The 17,252-nt window shown below is 33.8% G+C and overlaps 1 protein-coding gene across 4 annotated transcripts in view; it reads right to left on the bottom strand.

Annotated features, from left to right (window-relative positions):
• Positions 1-17,252, bottom strand: part of LOC128235030 (IQ domain-containing protein H-like) — a 33,041-nt gene that overhangs the window by 10,936 nt on the left and 4,853 nt on the right. Inside the window, exons 2-15 of one of the 4 annotated variants that reach the window (XM_052949715.1) lie at positions 15,488-15,598; positions 13,299-13,465; positions 12,485-12,589; positions 10,735-10,849; positions 9,879-9,911; positions 8,624-8,701; positions 8,171-8,342; positions 7,507-7,730; positions 6,192-6,221; positions 2,733-2,866; positions 1,886-1,963; positions 1,389-1,497; positions 755-982; positions 54-204 (exon numbers count right to left, since the gene is read on the bottom strand). In XM_052949715.1, the coding sequence (XP_052805675.1) occupies positions 54-204; positions 755-982; positions 1,389-1,497; positions 1,886-1,963; positions 2,733-2,866; positions 6,192-6,221; positions 7,507-7,730; positions 8,171-8,342; positions 8,624-8,701; positions 9,879-9,911; positions 10,735-10,849; positions 12,485-12,589; positions 13,299-13,465; positions 15,488-15,598 (1,735 nt within the window). The remainder of the gene's footprint in view (positions 1-53; positions 205-754; positions 983-1,388; positions 1,498-1,885; positions 1,964-2,732; positions 2,867-6,191; positions 6,222-7,506; positions 7,731-8,170; positions 8,343-8,623; positions 8,702-9,878; positions 9,912-10,734; positions 10,850-12,484; positions 12,590-13,298; positions 13,466-15,487; positions 15,599-17,252) is intronic. The other 3 variants (XM_052949717.1, XM_052949718.1, XM_052949719.1) reach the window with 3 other exon arrangements.

The following is a 17,252-nucleotide window of genomic DNA, read 5'->3' as shown; positions in this document are numbered from 1 at the left end:
CCTATACCACTTGACTCTAATCTAATAACACATGTATCAAATCCAAACTGTACCTCGTATATCACAGAGCCTGGCCATCTGTGTATTCTGTCGGATGCCAAAGTCGTGTATGCTGTCCCGTATCTCCCGATTCAGACCCAGTGAGGGTATGTGGATCACCACACGCTTTGATTTCTTGATACGATCCCATGACCGAGCAAATTTCTAAAAACAGACCAAAAAAATATTGATAGATTCTCTGTGTGATAGACATTCATTAATTTTGCCTCTTGAATACTTTATTATTCTAACAAGAACACTGCAGAGTGAATGTAAATCTGTTGATTTTCAGAAAAAAAACTCCTTAACATTTGTTAAAGCCAGAGTTATGGGCTTTGCTGTACAAGTGCACATTGTCTCTTTCAACATGTCTATTAAATTTCATTTGAATACTTTGAATGATTTTAGAGTTATGGTCAAGGTTAGTTTTCGCAAAACGATGCTAATGATGACATTGTATATACAGTCTCCAAAAACAAACAAGTTAGAAATATCCGAATAAAAAGCATGGTCAAATAGAATAAATTAAAACTTTTGAGAGAAAAGAACTATGAGGAAGTGGAAAATTTTTTAATAGAAAATATTTTCTTAAAAAATGTTCTGTGAGTATTCTTTGCTTGCCAACACATTATTCCGTAGTTACAGACAGTTAATAATTCACAGGCAATATTATAAATTTCACATTATCAAGAATCTCACAAACATTTATACACACCTTTGCCCTGGTTCTGAAGGCATCCAGATTGTCAAGTCGCACTTGTTTGAGCTGATGTCGAACCTTCGCCATCTTGATGTGCATGATCCATGAGATCGCAATTACACCCGCTGCCCATTTGCGTCGTCTGTATTCCAGATACGTGCTTCTCTCTCGATACATTTTCCACGTGGCCTGAATCTTGGCGGAAGCAATGTTACGACCATTTGGTCCTTTGAATCGGCGTCCCTGTTTAAGCATAATTCACATTAAACAACTTTTAATAATGGAGTCATTGTTGTTGTATTTTTTTTTAAATTACCTAATTGATTTCATTGTACAATTGTTACAACTTAAACAGCTTAGCTCTACAGGAAAATGCATTGATCTAATTTAATATTGCATACAAAACTGTTTTTGCAAAACTGATTAAGTTTCCACCATCATCTTGGTCGACTTTACGGACGTTACAACTTAAACAGCTAAGCTCTACAGGAAAATGCATTGATCTAATTTAATATTGCATACAAAACTGTTTTTGCAAAACTGATTAAGTTTCCACCATCATCTTGGTCGACTTTACGGACAGCAGCTTAATAATCAACATAAACAAAAACTTCCTTCGATACAACAACTAAACATTCCAAGCACATACCGGTTTATAGATGATATTTTCCACATCATCTCTGTTCACAATGCAGGACAGCAGATCATCAAGGCTTGGTACTATCTCTAGCTCAAACTCTTCAGCAAGATCAGCTAACCTGTCAGTAGAAACAAACAACAGCATTAGTGTGACCAGAAATGAATGATTGTTTTAGCTCATTCATTTATGAGAACAAAATTATTTAACATTCATGATGGGAATGAGGGGGCAATGGGACAAAACATCCCACATCATTTTTGACAAGGTGGACGAAACCTCCCACACCATTTTGACATGGTGGACACCAAGGTGAACTGGGTTCAATTTCTGGCCTGGGAGAATGTGAGTATAGTTGATGGTCACCAAGCCGGACAAGCTTCTCTTGTTTCCCCCACAACACAAGACCACACTCTTGCCCCACAAACGTGCCAACGAGTGACTTAGTTCACAATCGTGTAAAATTTAATATTAAAGTTTAAAGTATTAACACAGAGAGCCATTCTTACTTGTCTCCGTTGATAAAGGCCACTGGTACAGCGAAGTTGGACAGCATCTTCTCCACATGTCTCAACATGGTCACGATGCTGCAAAAATGTTAGAGGATATATATTAAGTGCATATTCTCAAGAAGATTCCAGGTAAGCACAGATGTGGGGGCAGCATATAAAAATCCTTAGTTTTTACAATGTGGCTTTCTGGTATCTCCTCTGTGCTGGCATTGGAAGGCTGAAGTCTAGTCGGGATAGAGTCGGGTAGTTCACATTGATGGGACAAAAGTGACACTCACTTATAAAGTGATCATTCCTACTTCTAACCATGTGGGTTTATGGGATCTCCTGTGTTTTGGCGTTGTAAGTTAGACCCTGAACACAAAGTTTTTTTCAAAGACAAGAGAGTTTTGTGTCACAGCAAACAGGTTTGACGTTGGGTTTGTATTCTATTACCAAATATATTGACAAAATAATTTTGGATTTTATAACTCAGGTTACTCCTAAATTGTTATTGTGAGGACCGCTAAGTACAGGCTTACAGAATTGAATGTTTGACATATTTTAAAATGACCTTTACACACAACTATGAACCAATGAAATGTCTTTGTTGACATGTTTCCATTGACATATTTAAGAAAATCTAAACAAATCAAAACATAGAGTCAGTAAATGGAAAAATGTAGCTAACCCATGAGGACGACCTTATTTCTGGTAACCAAATGAGATTTCTCTTTAACAAGAAACTCAATTAAGCTGAAAATGATAACTAAGTAATGCAAATACTTGCAAGATAATTAAACAATCTATCAAAATTCTTGGTCATTTTTCCCCAATAGAGTCAAACAATCAATAAAAAACTGACCTTCCCCATGTTAGACAGTAGTGCTGCTTGAATGACAGGAACTCTGATGTAGTGTCCCGTATACGACCGTTCTGGACTGCAAATCTGTGGGAGATCATCTTGAAGTCTCCGCTTGCTGGAGTTGTCGGGGGAGGCTGTAAGAGTGGAATATGTACGTAAATAAAAGCCTCAGGATTGGACTTATGTTGATCCATTATATTATGGACTATAATTATTCGTACAATTTGTATATTGCAGATCACAGAAGCTGAATTAGTGAACACTGACGAAGTTAGAATAAAGATTATTAAGATCACAGAAAATTTCAGTAATAGATTCTTAAATTCAGTTTCACCAATAGTTTTCAAAAGTAGATTATGTAATAAACAAAGAGAGAAAATAACGAAAACATGAAACAGAATGTTACAGTCTGGTTATTTTTTATAACTAGATTATGCATGCATGCATTTGCCATGCAAGTTCATTGTGTTGTAGGAATATAATTATATATATAACACAATCTGATATAAAATCATGAGTTGGAGAAAAGAATTTTGAATATGTTTTCAAATTCATTTAATGACAAAAGCAAACAAATCATAAAACAGCAATGCAATGATATGCACAATTTAAGAGAGAAATTGCAAATTAAAGCAAAAAAAAAGAAATAAACATTACCAGCTGAAAATTTGCTTCCAAAAAATTCGGCACGGGTTCCATTCCATAAAATGCAATTGAACCTTTCATCCATAAAATGTAATAAAAAAATGTTAATAAAATACAATTAAAATTTTCATTCCATAAAATACAATTAAAAATTCCTTTCCATAAAATGCAATTCAAAATTCCATTCCAAAAAATGCAATTAAAAATTAAATCCATAAAATACAATAAAAAATATATTCCTTATAATATGCAATTAAAAAATCCATTCCATAAAATTCAATTAAAATTTAATTCTATAAGATGCATTTACAAAATCCATTCTATAAAATGCATTTAAAAATTTCATTCCATAAGATGCAATTAAAATGACCAGTTACATTATTTAGGATTTAACTGTACATTGTATTTGACACCATTAGTAATATTTCCTACTTTTTTGGGGATAGTGGTTATTTTAAATAACCATGAATAATCTGTTGACTATGAGACACGCATGCCGAATTGTAAAACCAGTATTTTTCAACTAAAAAAAGAGAATATCACTTGAAGATTTAGTTAAATCATCCCATGGACAAAACTTCCCATGTCATTTTGACATGGTGGACAAAACATCCCATCCTGGCATTAGATCCCATAAATTCTTGCCAGTATGGACACCAATTTATCACCACAACAAAGGTGGTTTTCACAAATTATTAAATAATTTCTAAATGTAAATGATTGTTACCAAACTGTTAACACCGAACTGTTAACACCGAACTGTTAACACTGAACTGTTAACACCGAACAGGTTAACAGGCTTTGGGACGATGAGTGTCAAATTGATCTGGGATGTTTTGTCCACCATGACAAAATGATATGGGAGGTTTTGTTCACCTAGTCAAAAATGACAAGGGAGGTTTTGTCCATGGGATGTTTTGACCCAAAGGTATCTCATCTGCATAATAACGAGAGTGCAAAAACATGCCAACACCACAAAATATACATTGTCAATGTCAATCAACATACTGCATGTGAGTGAAAGTGTAAAATGTCTTACATAGGCAGGTTTTAACGTTCAAATAATGTTGTATTTTTTCTGTTGGGTAAAATTACACTTCAAACAGATCATTTTTATTCCCATTTTACACTTTCAATAAATTTTTAAAATGGAAAATGAAACTAACAATATCCATTTGCAAAATGACAAAACCTATGTGCTAATACTATACCTTCTTTTTCTTCTGAAAATATCATGGCAAATTGTAGGAGATTATTAAACACATTTAATAACTTAACAAATATCAGTGAAGTTTATTAAGTATGGGAAATATGTGTTTGTATAACAGAGAGATATGTTAGTTTGGGAATCATGTAAGACTGTGGGAGGTATTTGTGTTTGTGGATGAACAAGGGACAAAATGTGTTTGTGGAATTAGGCAAGTCTAATGGAATTATGTGTATCTGGAATCATGTTATACTGAGGGAGACATGTATGTTTGTGGACTCATGCAAGTCTGCGAGAGATTTTTTTTATGTGATGCTTTTGACTGAGGGAAAATGTATTTGTGAAATCATGTAATACTGATGGAGAAATTTATGTGTTTGTGGAATAATGTTATACAATTAAAATGTTCGGTCTGCATAATATTATGCATGTAACACAGACTTAAGATATCTAGTGGTTGTGTAGTAATTTCAACTATTGAGTCCTTGTAGTCAAACCTAAAACTAAATCTGCTTTTGTTATTTTTTTTAGTTTGTTTCTGTTTGTTTGGAGATGATAGTCAGCAGCATAGACACATCTGTGGAGCTAAATACTAGCTTATTCAATAGCCGTTACCCAAAAGAGTTTTCGATCGCTTAGATTTGTAGATTAGAAGTAAATGACAAAGTAGCAAGGAACAAGTATTAAAAGAAAAATAGTTAAATGCAAGTGGATCTGAACAGCTTCTAGTATCTCTTATCCTTCTTCCATGTATTATCTTTTACCATATTTTACAATTAGATCTGGGCAGGTTGGAATCTACTGTATACTTACAAACATGGGTGACTTTTGTCAAAACATAAGAAATCTATTATTTCATTGATTCTAAAAATGATAAAGCTATGACTATATTTTCCTGAAAAATAAATCGTTGTTATGGGAATAACACAATAACAAAGGTCGTAAGGAAAAACACAGTGATGGGATATTGAAGATTGTTGCTGGTGCCAGTTAAGATATTAAACATAATTGCTCAGTTTTAAATGGTGATAAACATTAATTTTCACAAAGGGATGGACATGTGTTTGATTAATTTCATTAAGGTCAAAACATTATTTTTTTTTCATTTTCATGACTGCTGCAAATTATGTATATTAATGGCTGAAAATCTTTTCTTCTTAAGTAGCTTTTTGCCTTTTTAACCCTTTACTTCATGTAAACCTAAGCCATTTCAGGCTGCCAGTGTATGGCTTATCAGTTCATATCAGTACCCTACTTCATAGGAGATTTTTGATATTATTGGAATTTTAACAGCATTCAGCTATGCCCATGTTTTTTTTAAATCATGGAATCATTGTTTGTTCTTATTTTATAGTTGGCTTTGATTTTAATCTCCATAATTTGAATTCATGGATTTGAAGATCATGCATTCAATTTTCACAACTTAAAGAGCTTTCACTGTACAATTTTCCAAAATGAAAAGGCCAGGCCTATTTGAAATTTTTGCTGAAAAAAACCCCTGCTTTTAGGGTCTAAAGTAAATGGTGTTAAATTAATTCTTTTAATTTAATAATTTGCAGCAGTGTAGTATAACAAGCCAAGCAGGTGGGGTAACTCATTTTGCTTACCGCAAGTACTAGATCTGAGTGAACTGGCTTCTACAGTAAAAGCAATATCAGCTAAACTCTTTGTATAATGAAAGGCGAATAAAACTGAAAACTAAACTATACCTCTATAATTATTAATAACTTCACTGGGTGTTAAAAATTAATTACACAAATAGCATTATCACATAAATCTGTCATTAAACTCTTTGGCAAAAGCATTATCTTTCAAAACAAGCCATTAAAAGAGGTTAAATACAAATAAACCATCATGTCTTTTACAACAGCAAAAAACGTGGACTAAATGCCAGAAAGTACTTAAACTGTACGTATACTCAACAAAACTTATTAAGGGTCACTCAACAATGGCTTACGTACATATATATTTAAGAAATATAACACACCACTAAGGGTCATATGACATTATAAGGACGGGCCAGTCAACCACCGAAGGTGTATATCACCTTTGGGGGCTGACTGACCAGTCCTTATAATGCCTTATGGCCCGAAGTGGTGTGTTATATTTCTTATATTATACCGAACACTTTTCATTACAATTCAATATATCTAAAGCGATTTAAATGTGATTAATTTAACAAAGCTAATAATGTTTACTTGCGACAAGTTTTCGCCGTTGTGAAAATAGCAAGCAGCACTTACCAATTGTATGACGTCAGCGGTCCATATTACATTTTTGGCGAGGTCCAGACCGGCCAAAAATATGATATGGACCGCTGACGTCATAGAAATAGATATTAATCAAAATACAGTGATATATGGACCAATCAAGTTTATATATACAAAGAAGGGACAAATTTATGTGAGGTATAATATACATGATATAGAACATCTGTCTGACTTTTTGATTGTCCAATAAGTGCAATGGTTTGCGCGCTCGCTTCTCACCAAGCAACCAAAGTTAGCTTCCCGGCCTGGGGGCGCATGTGTTTGGTTAGTGGTCACTAAGCCTGACAAGTGCTTTTCTCCAAGTACTCCAGTTTCCCCCACAACACAAGTTCACATTCTCAAGCAACTTCGTGCCGACAAGAGTGACTTACTATAAGTAATTATAACTTTCTTCATAATCATTGTAAAATATATAATGTTTAAACCAACTGACCTATATACAAAAATATTGAAAGAAAAATGTTTGGATAATTTCAGTTAAAGAGTGTGCCTAGGATTATAAGTGAAAGTCTGATTTTGAGTGTGAAAACCCCCCAAAATGTATTCATAAGCGAGCCATAATTGATTTGGTTGAGTGTTGTTATTTGAAGTTTATTGGTACCTTTTGGCATTAAACCCAGACAATTTTCCGACTGCCACTCCAAATACCTACCATAGGCTGTAAAGGCATTTCGTAAGTTTTCATGGTTGCCGGTGTTTTCGCCTTCTGACTGGAAGCCGAGGTAGCACGAGACTTTCCAGAGGTGGTTCGGCTGTAGGAAGGAATGGACTGGGGGTGGGGCGGGATTACCGGCATTCTCGCCATTGTCTCCTGTTGACTCTCGTAAGGCTTTGAAACTAGGTCCAGTCTGACGCCCGCCAAAGCTGGTGCTACCTCTGAAATTAGTATTATTTCATATTCACTTTAAAAATTAGCTGTTATTGGTAACCAAAATACACATTTATAGAAATGCATGTGTATGTAGACTATCTTAATGGCCAGACCTTTTTTTCCATAATCAGTATGCAGACAGAGTATTTTGTTCTCTATATTTTACAGATAGGATTACAATGACTGTTATTTGCTTCAGTAACACAAATGTAAACATATCAAAGTAGTTCTCTTAGTATTCAATCTAATCAAACAAACACTAAGTCATTACTCTGGAGTTTATACATAGAACTGGCTGTTGCAGTAACTCCGTCGAAATATTATGCCAATAAAATAATAAACAGTTTAAGAGAGTGGAAATCAAAGTCTGATGTGTAAGCAACCGCCTCTGCACAACATGATCTCTATATGTCTGCCATTTTACACAGGTGACATAAATACGCACCCGGTGTACAAGGTGGTTTATTCCTGTCCTCAGGGTCATGCAGGGGCACTATGCGGTGTTTGACCGGGGAGGGATCGAGGGTCAACTGAGCAGCTGGAGGAATCAGGCCCCTCTCTATCAAGCTCAATATACCCTTCCTGGCATCGTCTTCACTGATAGGGGGAGGAGCCAACTGCAAGGAAAAATTTACATTATCTTATCACCTAATTAGCTTATATAGAACTTTTATGCTTTCAATCAAAATTAGCTACACCTTAATTGAAAACCTTAAAAACAAACTTGTTTTGATAATCATACAAATGTTAATTGCTTTACGTTTACCATTTTTTAACATTCAGTACACTTGCAGAGATGCTGAATTCAATTTGCAGACGAGCACTACCTGAAAGATGCCTTTCAAGCTCCTTTTTTCATATCCCGGTAAGAAAAATGTTCGTTAATATTTTGCAATACCTGAGCATCAACCCTGTTTGCCTTTGGAAGAACAGCCAGTGGTTCTATTGTACTTCCCATGACTGGCTTTGGGGCCGGCTAAAAAACAGAAACAATTGAATAATAATCTGAGATTTATGATTTGTAATTATTGAAAATGGAGCAACAAGACTGGACACTTATCTGGGGCAACATATAAATCATCATAAATGTATGAGTTTAAAAGTGTGTGGTAAAAAAACATACATTCAAACAGTCACTAATGATGCAAAATATGTATAACATTATATCACAGAACTTAGGGATGAACAATGTCTGATTCCACATATTAACATATTATGTCAAATTAACATCATAAAAAATTATATGAGATGATAATTTTCATGTTATTATAATGACCTGTCAAACTCTGTTTAATTTGGACCATAATGATAACATGACTACAAAATACACCAGCTTATAATAAAACGCCTTGGAGCATACGCAACAAGAGAGCTGAAAAGCAAACGCCAATGCTCTTCCGTTTTCAGTCTGAAAAGGGGTATAACTCAACATTTATTTAAGTCAGAGTTATTTGCTTTGCTTTACATTCGCATATTGTCGCTGGCAACATGTGTACCAAGTTTCACTTGAATAAATTGAAGGTCAAGGTTAATCGAGGCTAACTCCAATGACGCTGACAACAATACCAAGGCTTAAACAATTCCTTAACTTCCTTTTCAAAAAACTAACAAGCCAAAAATCTGCTGTTCAATAAAAAAGAGCAGTTAGTAAACATCACTCTGCTGGCACTAAAACAACACATAAAAACATTTTTTTCTAGCACATAGATGGTAGATCTTACATCATATAAGAATGTTGCAAAATTCTGTAAATAATAAAATGGTACTCTGTTGAGAAATCTACGCATGTTCTAAATAAATACATGTAAAACAATATTCTGTGGTAAAAAATCTCTAGATTACATTTTATGGTGCAAAAATTCTGTAAGATACTGAAACAAAATTTTATTGAAAGAAGTATACTGGTAATATTGCATGCCATTTTTTTTTAAACAAAACTGCTTTTGATTTTACAAAATGAGTATAAATAGCATTATAGACACTTGAGTTACATCAACCGCATTTAAACTTTAATGTTAAGTCAATTTCACAGAGCACATCAGAACAAATACTTCCACCAAACAAGAACACTTCATTCTTACTTTTTTTATCATTCAAATTTCAAATGCATCCATTTTACCAAACAAAAATATCACACATGTAATGTTATGTACCACTGGTAGGTTGAGAGCTCTTTGTGAAGACTTCTGAAAGGCAAATCAACAAAATGCAAAATAATAACTTCTAATCTACAGAGAAGATGGAAGCCATTGCTTATGAGAATTATACCTTAAATAATTATTTTATGAATACCCAAAACTGATTTTGAACTCCCTCCCCATTACTGGTTACATTAAAACAGCGTGGTAAAAAAAATACTTTAAAACTCCCTAAATTGCTATAAAATACTTTATATAAATTATTTATGATAATTAAATCTACCCATTTACAAACCCAGACCCAAACTTTTCGAAACATCTTAAGTCCCTTATAACAGGATTTAGCTAAGCTCACTATTTTTATTTTGGTATTATTTGTGTAATATTTACATTCTTAAGTGTTTGTATTTAAAAAAAAACCTTAATGATGATTTTTATAACCTTTTTTTTTTAAAGTTAATCAAGAGAAAGTAAGAAATTTGGCTTAATGAAATAAGCTACTTAAACTTGTCAGACTAAAGAACTTTCGAGAAATTGGGGCCTCATCCTCATGTCCTGTTCTTGTATTCAAAGTTTCCTGGCAAGTAAATTATATTAAAGAAGAAGTCTAAACTTTGAAAAAGTAAACTTTATATTCCTGCCAACGTTTCGGCGATGCAGGTTTTCATCAGGGCATAACAAACAACAGAAAATAGTGTTGACATATTCTGATAAGAAAACAATTTTTTAAAAATAAAAATGTATGTAAATCTGTAATCTTTTTAGATAGTGTCACTCTGGGGCACTCGCAACAGCAATCTAATCATGCAATTTTGAGGTCAATAATTGTTAAAAATAGGGCAACCAAATAGAGACTGTACTAATATGTTACCCTTTTCTCCCTCTTCTGTGGTATGAGGGGCAGCTGTATGCCGAAGTTGTCATTGAGGACATTGCGGTTGCTCTGACTGTGAGGGTTGTAGACTGCACGTAAGGCCAGGGACTGCCTGTAGAAGAGAATTACATTAAATCATCTGGCTGTTGTTTTATGATGTTCATAAAATACTGGTATCAAAAAAGATGTTGCAGTAATGACAATGATTATAATATAGGCAGAATCAATGGCGGTTGTGATTCTGCTACTGCTTATGTTAAAACTGATGATGATAAAGAGATATCAAGATAAAAAGTTGGTGTTAAAGGGTCAAGCCTTCTTAGAGAGATTGCAAATGACCAAGCATTACCTGACCAAACAGTAGATTTCCATTTTGTATTCTGTATCCATTGTAAAACAGGAGTCTTAAAGATCCCTTCAAAGTTTACCAGAATCTCTGACTATAGTCAGACGACTAGTCAAAGTTTCTTAGACTATTTTCTAGAAGAGCTCTTTGAAACTCAAAAAAACTTGATTCAAGCAGTTCTGGTAATTTTAGTACACAGCATATTTTTCATCAAAAACACATTCATTGGAAGGATAAATATTAGGGATGCAAACGAATGGCAAAATTGATATTCGAATATTCGTTAATTCTATCGATCGAATATTCGATTACCAATATGAATGTATAAGAAATGTAGTAAACAACTTTTATTGTTTGCTTTAGTAATAGCCGGGGCATGTTAACTCTTCTTCGTTGTAGCCGGTATACGCGAAGGACCCTGATTTTTCCAAACATTGGCAATGAAATTCCCCATTTACAAAAATATCGAACAAAAGCAATAGCCACTGAAAAAGGCGAAGATCGTAAATGCCTGGTTGAATGTCATGATGCACCAACGGGTCGTTCTGTAGGACGAGCGGCCTCGTTCTGGGATTGACATCTACTAAATATAACTATGAAAACACCAAACCTACTCGGAAATTAGATAAATAATAAAACGAAAATAACCCTGAATTTTGACCCATCTATTGTATAACAATGACCTAAATTGCTATTCTATACAGTTACATTTCAAAGCACGAATGTTATATCGAAACATGGAAAACAGCATATAACTAGCACATGTCATCCATATCATTACGGCGATTTGAGCAATACTGCACAGCTTAATTGACAGCCATGACACCACTTTGGTTGCTGATTCCGTTTATTATCCAATAATGGTCACTAGAATTTACCGAAAATAATTGAAAGTTGTTTGATGCCACTTGTCTTATAGCCAGTTTTTGTAAAACTACGGGTACTGTTTATAGTCTCCGACTATGTGTCCCTAATTAACATATGACGCGTGTACCGGTATAGTATTACGTCACGCCTCTGGCATTTAGGGGCCAATCGTTGTAAAAACAAGACATGCTAATATATACAACAGCACAGATGTAGGAAAAAGGTTTATTATTATATTTACCAAACAAAAAGCATCGAATATTCGAATACCAATTTTGACATTCGAATATTAAACGTTCGATCGAATATTCGAATATTCGTTTGCATCCCTAATAAATATGTAATACATTCTTCATAAATGCATATTATAGTAAACACCTGTTTTACAAGAGTTTCAACACACACCAACTTGTACTGCCAGCCATTTCAACTGTTTTGTGTATTGGTTTTTATCAAATATGTCATGATTATAAAAGCAAACCAGTCAGCGTATAAATAGCTTAAAAAGTTATGATAATACAACTTGATTCTTACTTGCTCTGTTGTCCTGGAGAAAGTCCCTGTAGTTGCATCACCTCCCCTCGTCTCAGTGGAAGAAGAGGCGCAGCACCTGGTGGGTTGGGCTGACGCAGACGCTCCCTGTTAGGTTAGAATTTATTTTATGACACAACGATGAACTGGTAACATAAGCCCTGAAGACTTTTACAGCAATAAACATATGAACAGTTTAAAAATCTGCTATGTACGTGCACACATGATTTATCATCGATGAAGCTCCATGTAAGGATAAAACCACAGACCCCCGGTCCAGTGTCAGACTCAATACCCTCTCGGCTATACCTGAACATTGAATTGTACCAAGAACACAGGTGATGCTTCAATTTTAGTGTCATTTTGCTTCATGGTGTCAACAATTGTGTTTTCTTTTCTTTTTGATAATCTAAACTTAATTCCAACATAATTCTCACAATAAGTACATTATCTACAATTTGTATGTTCATTCCACTTTTAACTAACCAGGATTGGAAGAATATTCTAAGTCAACAAGACAATGGTTCTAAATTTGTAGTTTTTTAGAGATTCATAATCTTTCCCAAAAAAAACATAAATCAGAGAGCTTTTTCACATCTTAACTTTTGACATTTTAACTTCAAATTGGGTATTTATGTTTTGCACAGGTGTAAACAAATATATGTTGTGTGTTGTTTGTGGATGACATTATGTGTGTTGTTGTTCTGTGTTTCAAGCTTTGGCCCTATGCCATTGAATGGGGTTAATGTTTAAGCTTTTGATTACGGGACTTTTTTTGTATAAATAATGCTCTAAAATTCCATGCTGGAACACATACCTGGGACCATAGCCCTGGCTCATCTGTACACGCTGTTGTCCTTGTGTTTGTTTTCGGAGATCCCATGTTGTTTCAAGGGCAATAAATCCTGGGGGTTGGATAGCATCAGCACTAGGTAGTGTCTGTACCTGGTTGTTTAGCTGGCTAAGCATCTGCTCTGCTCGATGCTAAAAAATGCAACATAAGAATCATAGGTTTATGTGAGGGCAACATTGTTTCAAGGGCCATAAATTCTAGAAGAGGGTTGGCAAATGCATGGAAGTGGCATCATTGAAATTTAATCCAACATTTGTTTGCGCTAACTTTTAGATTTAAACAGCAGAAATTGGACCAAAGTTTCAAACAAATGAGTGATACATGGTAAAATGAAGCATTATAAATGACTATCATAAAAAATTCATCTCTCACTGATCAAATTCTATAACCAATGGAAAACATACAAGAAATGCTCACGTAAATAATTCAAGCCACAGTTATCAACTTGATCGGGGCTTAAATTTCCATTAACTTCAACTTTGACCTTTAAGGACTCATTGTTTGTCCATATTGTATTACAACATCAACGTCATTCTTGCTTAAATATTCTGTTGCTTAGAAAACAAATCAATGATTCACGAATGTTATCGAGTTCTAAAAACAATTTGTTTAACTAATTGTTCAAATCAGATTAACTTAATAGATTTTTCACTGTTTGCAAGTGCACTGACAGCTTTCAATCAATGTTATCTCAAAAATGGTCGTACAATGGCCTTATATGATCTGGCATCAAAACAAACATATAAAGATTTGCATCAACCAGAATAGCATTACAAAAACAAATACAATGAGTTTAATTGAGTGCTTTGCTTTATCAGACAGACATTTTTCGGTCACGTAAAGAATTTGACAGCTGTGTTTTGCAGGTTTTAATAATTTTACCTATGTTACAAATCTTGACTGTAATTGATAAGAGTTACGAACAATGAATCTCACTAAATCGCCCTGAATTTGAAACATGATACTCATGAAATAGAAGGTAATTAAAAAGCAAAAAATATAAACTTTGTTTGCAAGAGCCAAATAAATAAATGATACTGAACAATATTGCAATCAAATTCAAATAGGAATTTAATCTACCTTTACTAAATAAACAGTTATTCACAATCAATGTATTAGAAAAGAGATGGTGAAGTTTTTAGGTACCGGTAAACCATGCCAGAGTGGCTTGAACGCTATTTTCAACTCATGAGATATCTAATTTGATAATCTCATTGCACGTCAACAGGATTGGCACTACAGTGTTTTGTCAATGCAGTGGATTAACACATGTTTCTTACATAGGCAGGACCTGTTTTATTAAAGGGTGCAAATGAAAACAAACAAGGTTCAAGTCCAACAGAATGATCTTCCATTGGCGCAAAATGTCATTCAACAAGAGTTTACAATCTTCGCCAATCTAATTTGGCATTGTTTACAAATATATCTGTATTTGAATTGAAAAAAATAATTTTTCGTTTGATCAAAATATACTTTTTAGTTGGGAAATTTTGAAAAAGGGGAATATAGAGGCTAATTTTGGGGAAAATCAGGGTCTGACGCGTGTAATGGCTACATCAATTTTCTTTTCACTATTGTGAATAACAATAGTTTATAACAACCCCTAAAAGATTATTTTTTTAATAACCAAATATTCAAATATCAATTTTGCCATTCGTTTGCATCCCTAGTTTTATTCCTCCAAACTATTTGGAACGTCTTGAATCTATAGTGACATTGCGCAATCAGAAGTGACTCCAGTTCAACCTGAGAAGCCCAATAAATATACAAGAGCACTGCGAAGCAAATGCCAAAGTTTGTCTGTTGTTTCTTTCCAGTTGAACAAGGGCTTTACTCAACTTTTATTAAAACCTGGCCCTGATTTCTCAAACATCTTAAGCTTAAAAACTTAAGTAGCTTATTTTGTTAAGCAAACCTTCTTACTTTAACCTGTTTTTGATAAAAAAAACTTATTTTTTTGTGATTATCCGACAGATAACTTCAATAGACAGTCAAAAGACTTCCAAAAAATATAAAGAAAAACAAAAATAGTCAGCTTAGCTTGATCAGGTTATAACAGACGTTAGTAGTTTCGAGAAATCGGCACCAGAGTTATTGGCCTCTGTGACCTCTGTTTCATTTGAATTTGTTTATAATTTAAATGAGATAATTACCTGGAGGCCTTGCTCCGTCTTGCTAAGCGCTGACTGGAGCTGCTCGATGCTGATAGAGGCCCCATCTCCGGCTGTCAGGTTTTCACGTAGCTGACGTAGGTCATCCTGAACCTGAAAATGAGCATTAGGAACATCAGTTTCAATTAGCAAAAAATAATTAACAGACTGAAAATGGTTATATTGAAAAATCTGATTTCTTTTTTTTTGTGTTAAAGGGATCTGGCCAAAAGCAAGTATGAGACCTTAGACACCTCTTGAAATTGTTTTTGAAGCCATTGATATCTATTTCAAGGTATTTTGTACTAATTTTGATGAAAATGCCTTGATAAAAAACAATTTCTCAAAAATATTTTATAGTCTGAAAGTGGAAACTCTCTATCCGGAAAAAACAGATTAATTCTAAACTTTATCATTCCTGATCTAGGTAATGGTCTTTTTTGCAATAATTGGAGAGTTTTGCTGTTTCGCAACAAAATAAAACACCATCTGTAAAATATATATAATTGTATGAAAAAATAAAATTATGACAAACACGAACTTGATTTCAAACAACATTCATTTGTATCCACACAACAGCAATGAAAATTATTGTAAGCAGTATATAAATACAATCAGCTATTAAAATGGTAATTAACCATTTGACCTACAGTAAAGTGAACTGTCAACCCATCAAACTAGCTTACCATTGCAATGTTGGGCAGAAAGCGGGCTACTTTAGCCCTGTGGGCCTCACTGCCATTAGCCAACGGAGCCCTCAATAGGGGTAACTTCTGTTTACTCATAGACATCACAAACACTACGATTTTTTAGTCCAATGATGTCTACTCTATCAGCACATTTTTAGTCTTTAAGACTTATTTTTGCACAAGTTTTAATGAGCACTTGCTCATAAATAGTCCAACAAAAGCTGACATAAAAATTCTCAAAAAAATAAAATAGTCCTGCTTTCTCAATTCATACAATAGAATTTCTAAGACTCAGTATTTCTTCCAATGGCACCCTTTATATTTGCGGACTGACTGAGCTAGTTGCCGTTATTTCCATATTTTGTTAATTATTTGTTCATAACTTGTATTTGCTTAATTTTCATGCCAAAATTTATGATTGCATGATAATACACTCTCTGTTCTAAATCTATATCTGCATTGAAAAAAAAAAACACTGCTAAGCTTCAAAGGCTTGTACTTTTTTTTATTTCCTAAATTTGTATTAAGCAAAGAGTTTTATCAACCCCAATTGCAGCCATTAGGATTGCAATTTAAGCTCTCTTGGAGTCAAAATGATGTTAAATGCATGGTTAATGTGATTTAATTGTTTTGACAACATCGCAAGACCTCTGTTTCATATCCTTAGTGCAAATGTATTTTTCCTATTAAAATGTTAGCTTCAATATGTAATAATAAAACTAAGCTTAAGTCAAATATTGGCTTTAATCTGTACTTTTATCTTACTTAAACATTTTCAACATATAAATCCAATTCAAACTATTCAATCTGTCAGTCCCAACAACTTAATTTTGATTGATTAGAATACCTTTTATTTACCTCAGACAATATTCCCAAAACAAAATGGAATTATCTTGTGAGAGCAATTATAATTTTTAAGTTTATGATCATTTCAGATATAAATTTATTTTTTGAGTCAAGTGCAAAAATGTCAAATTGAATTTCACAAAAAATTAAAACAAATATTAAATTGTTCTCCCATGCATTTTAAATCCAAAAACTGCTAAAAGAATTTCTGTAAAATTTCTGTAAAGCATAAT

This window comes from Mya arenaria, chromosome 5, assembly GCF_026914265.1.
Source record: "Mya arenaria isolate MELC-2E11 chromosome 5, ASM2691426v1".
NCBI classification, from domain to species: domain Eukaryota; kingdom Metazoa; phylum Mollusca; class Bivalvia; order Myida; family Myidae; genus Mya; species Mya arenaria.
This window is presented reverse-complemented; position numbering and strand designations above follow the sequence as displayed.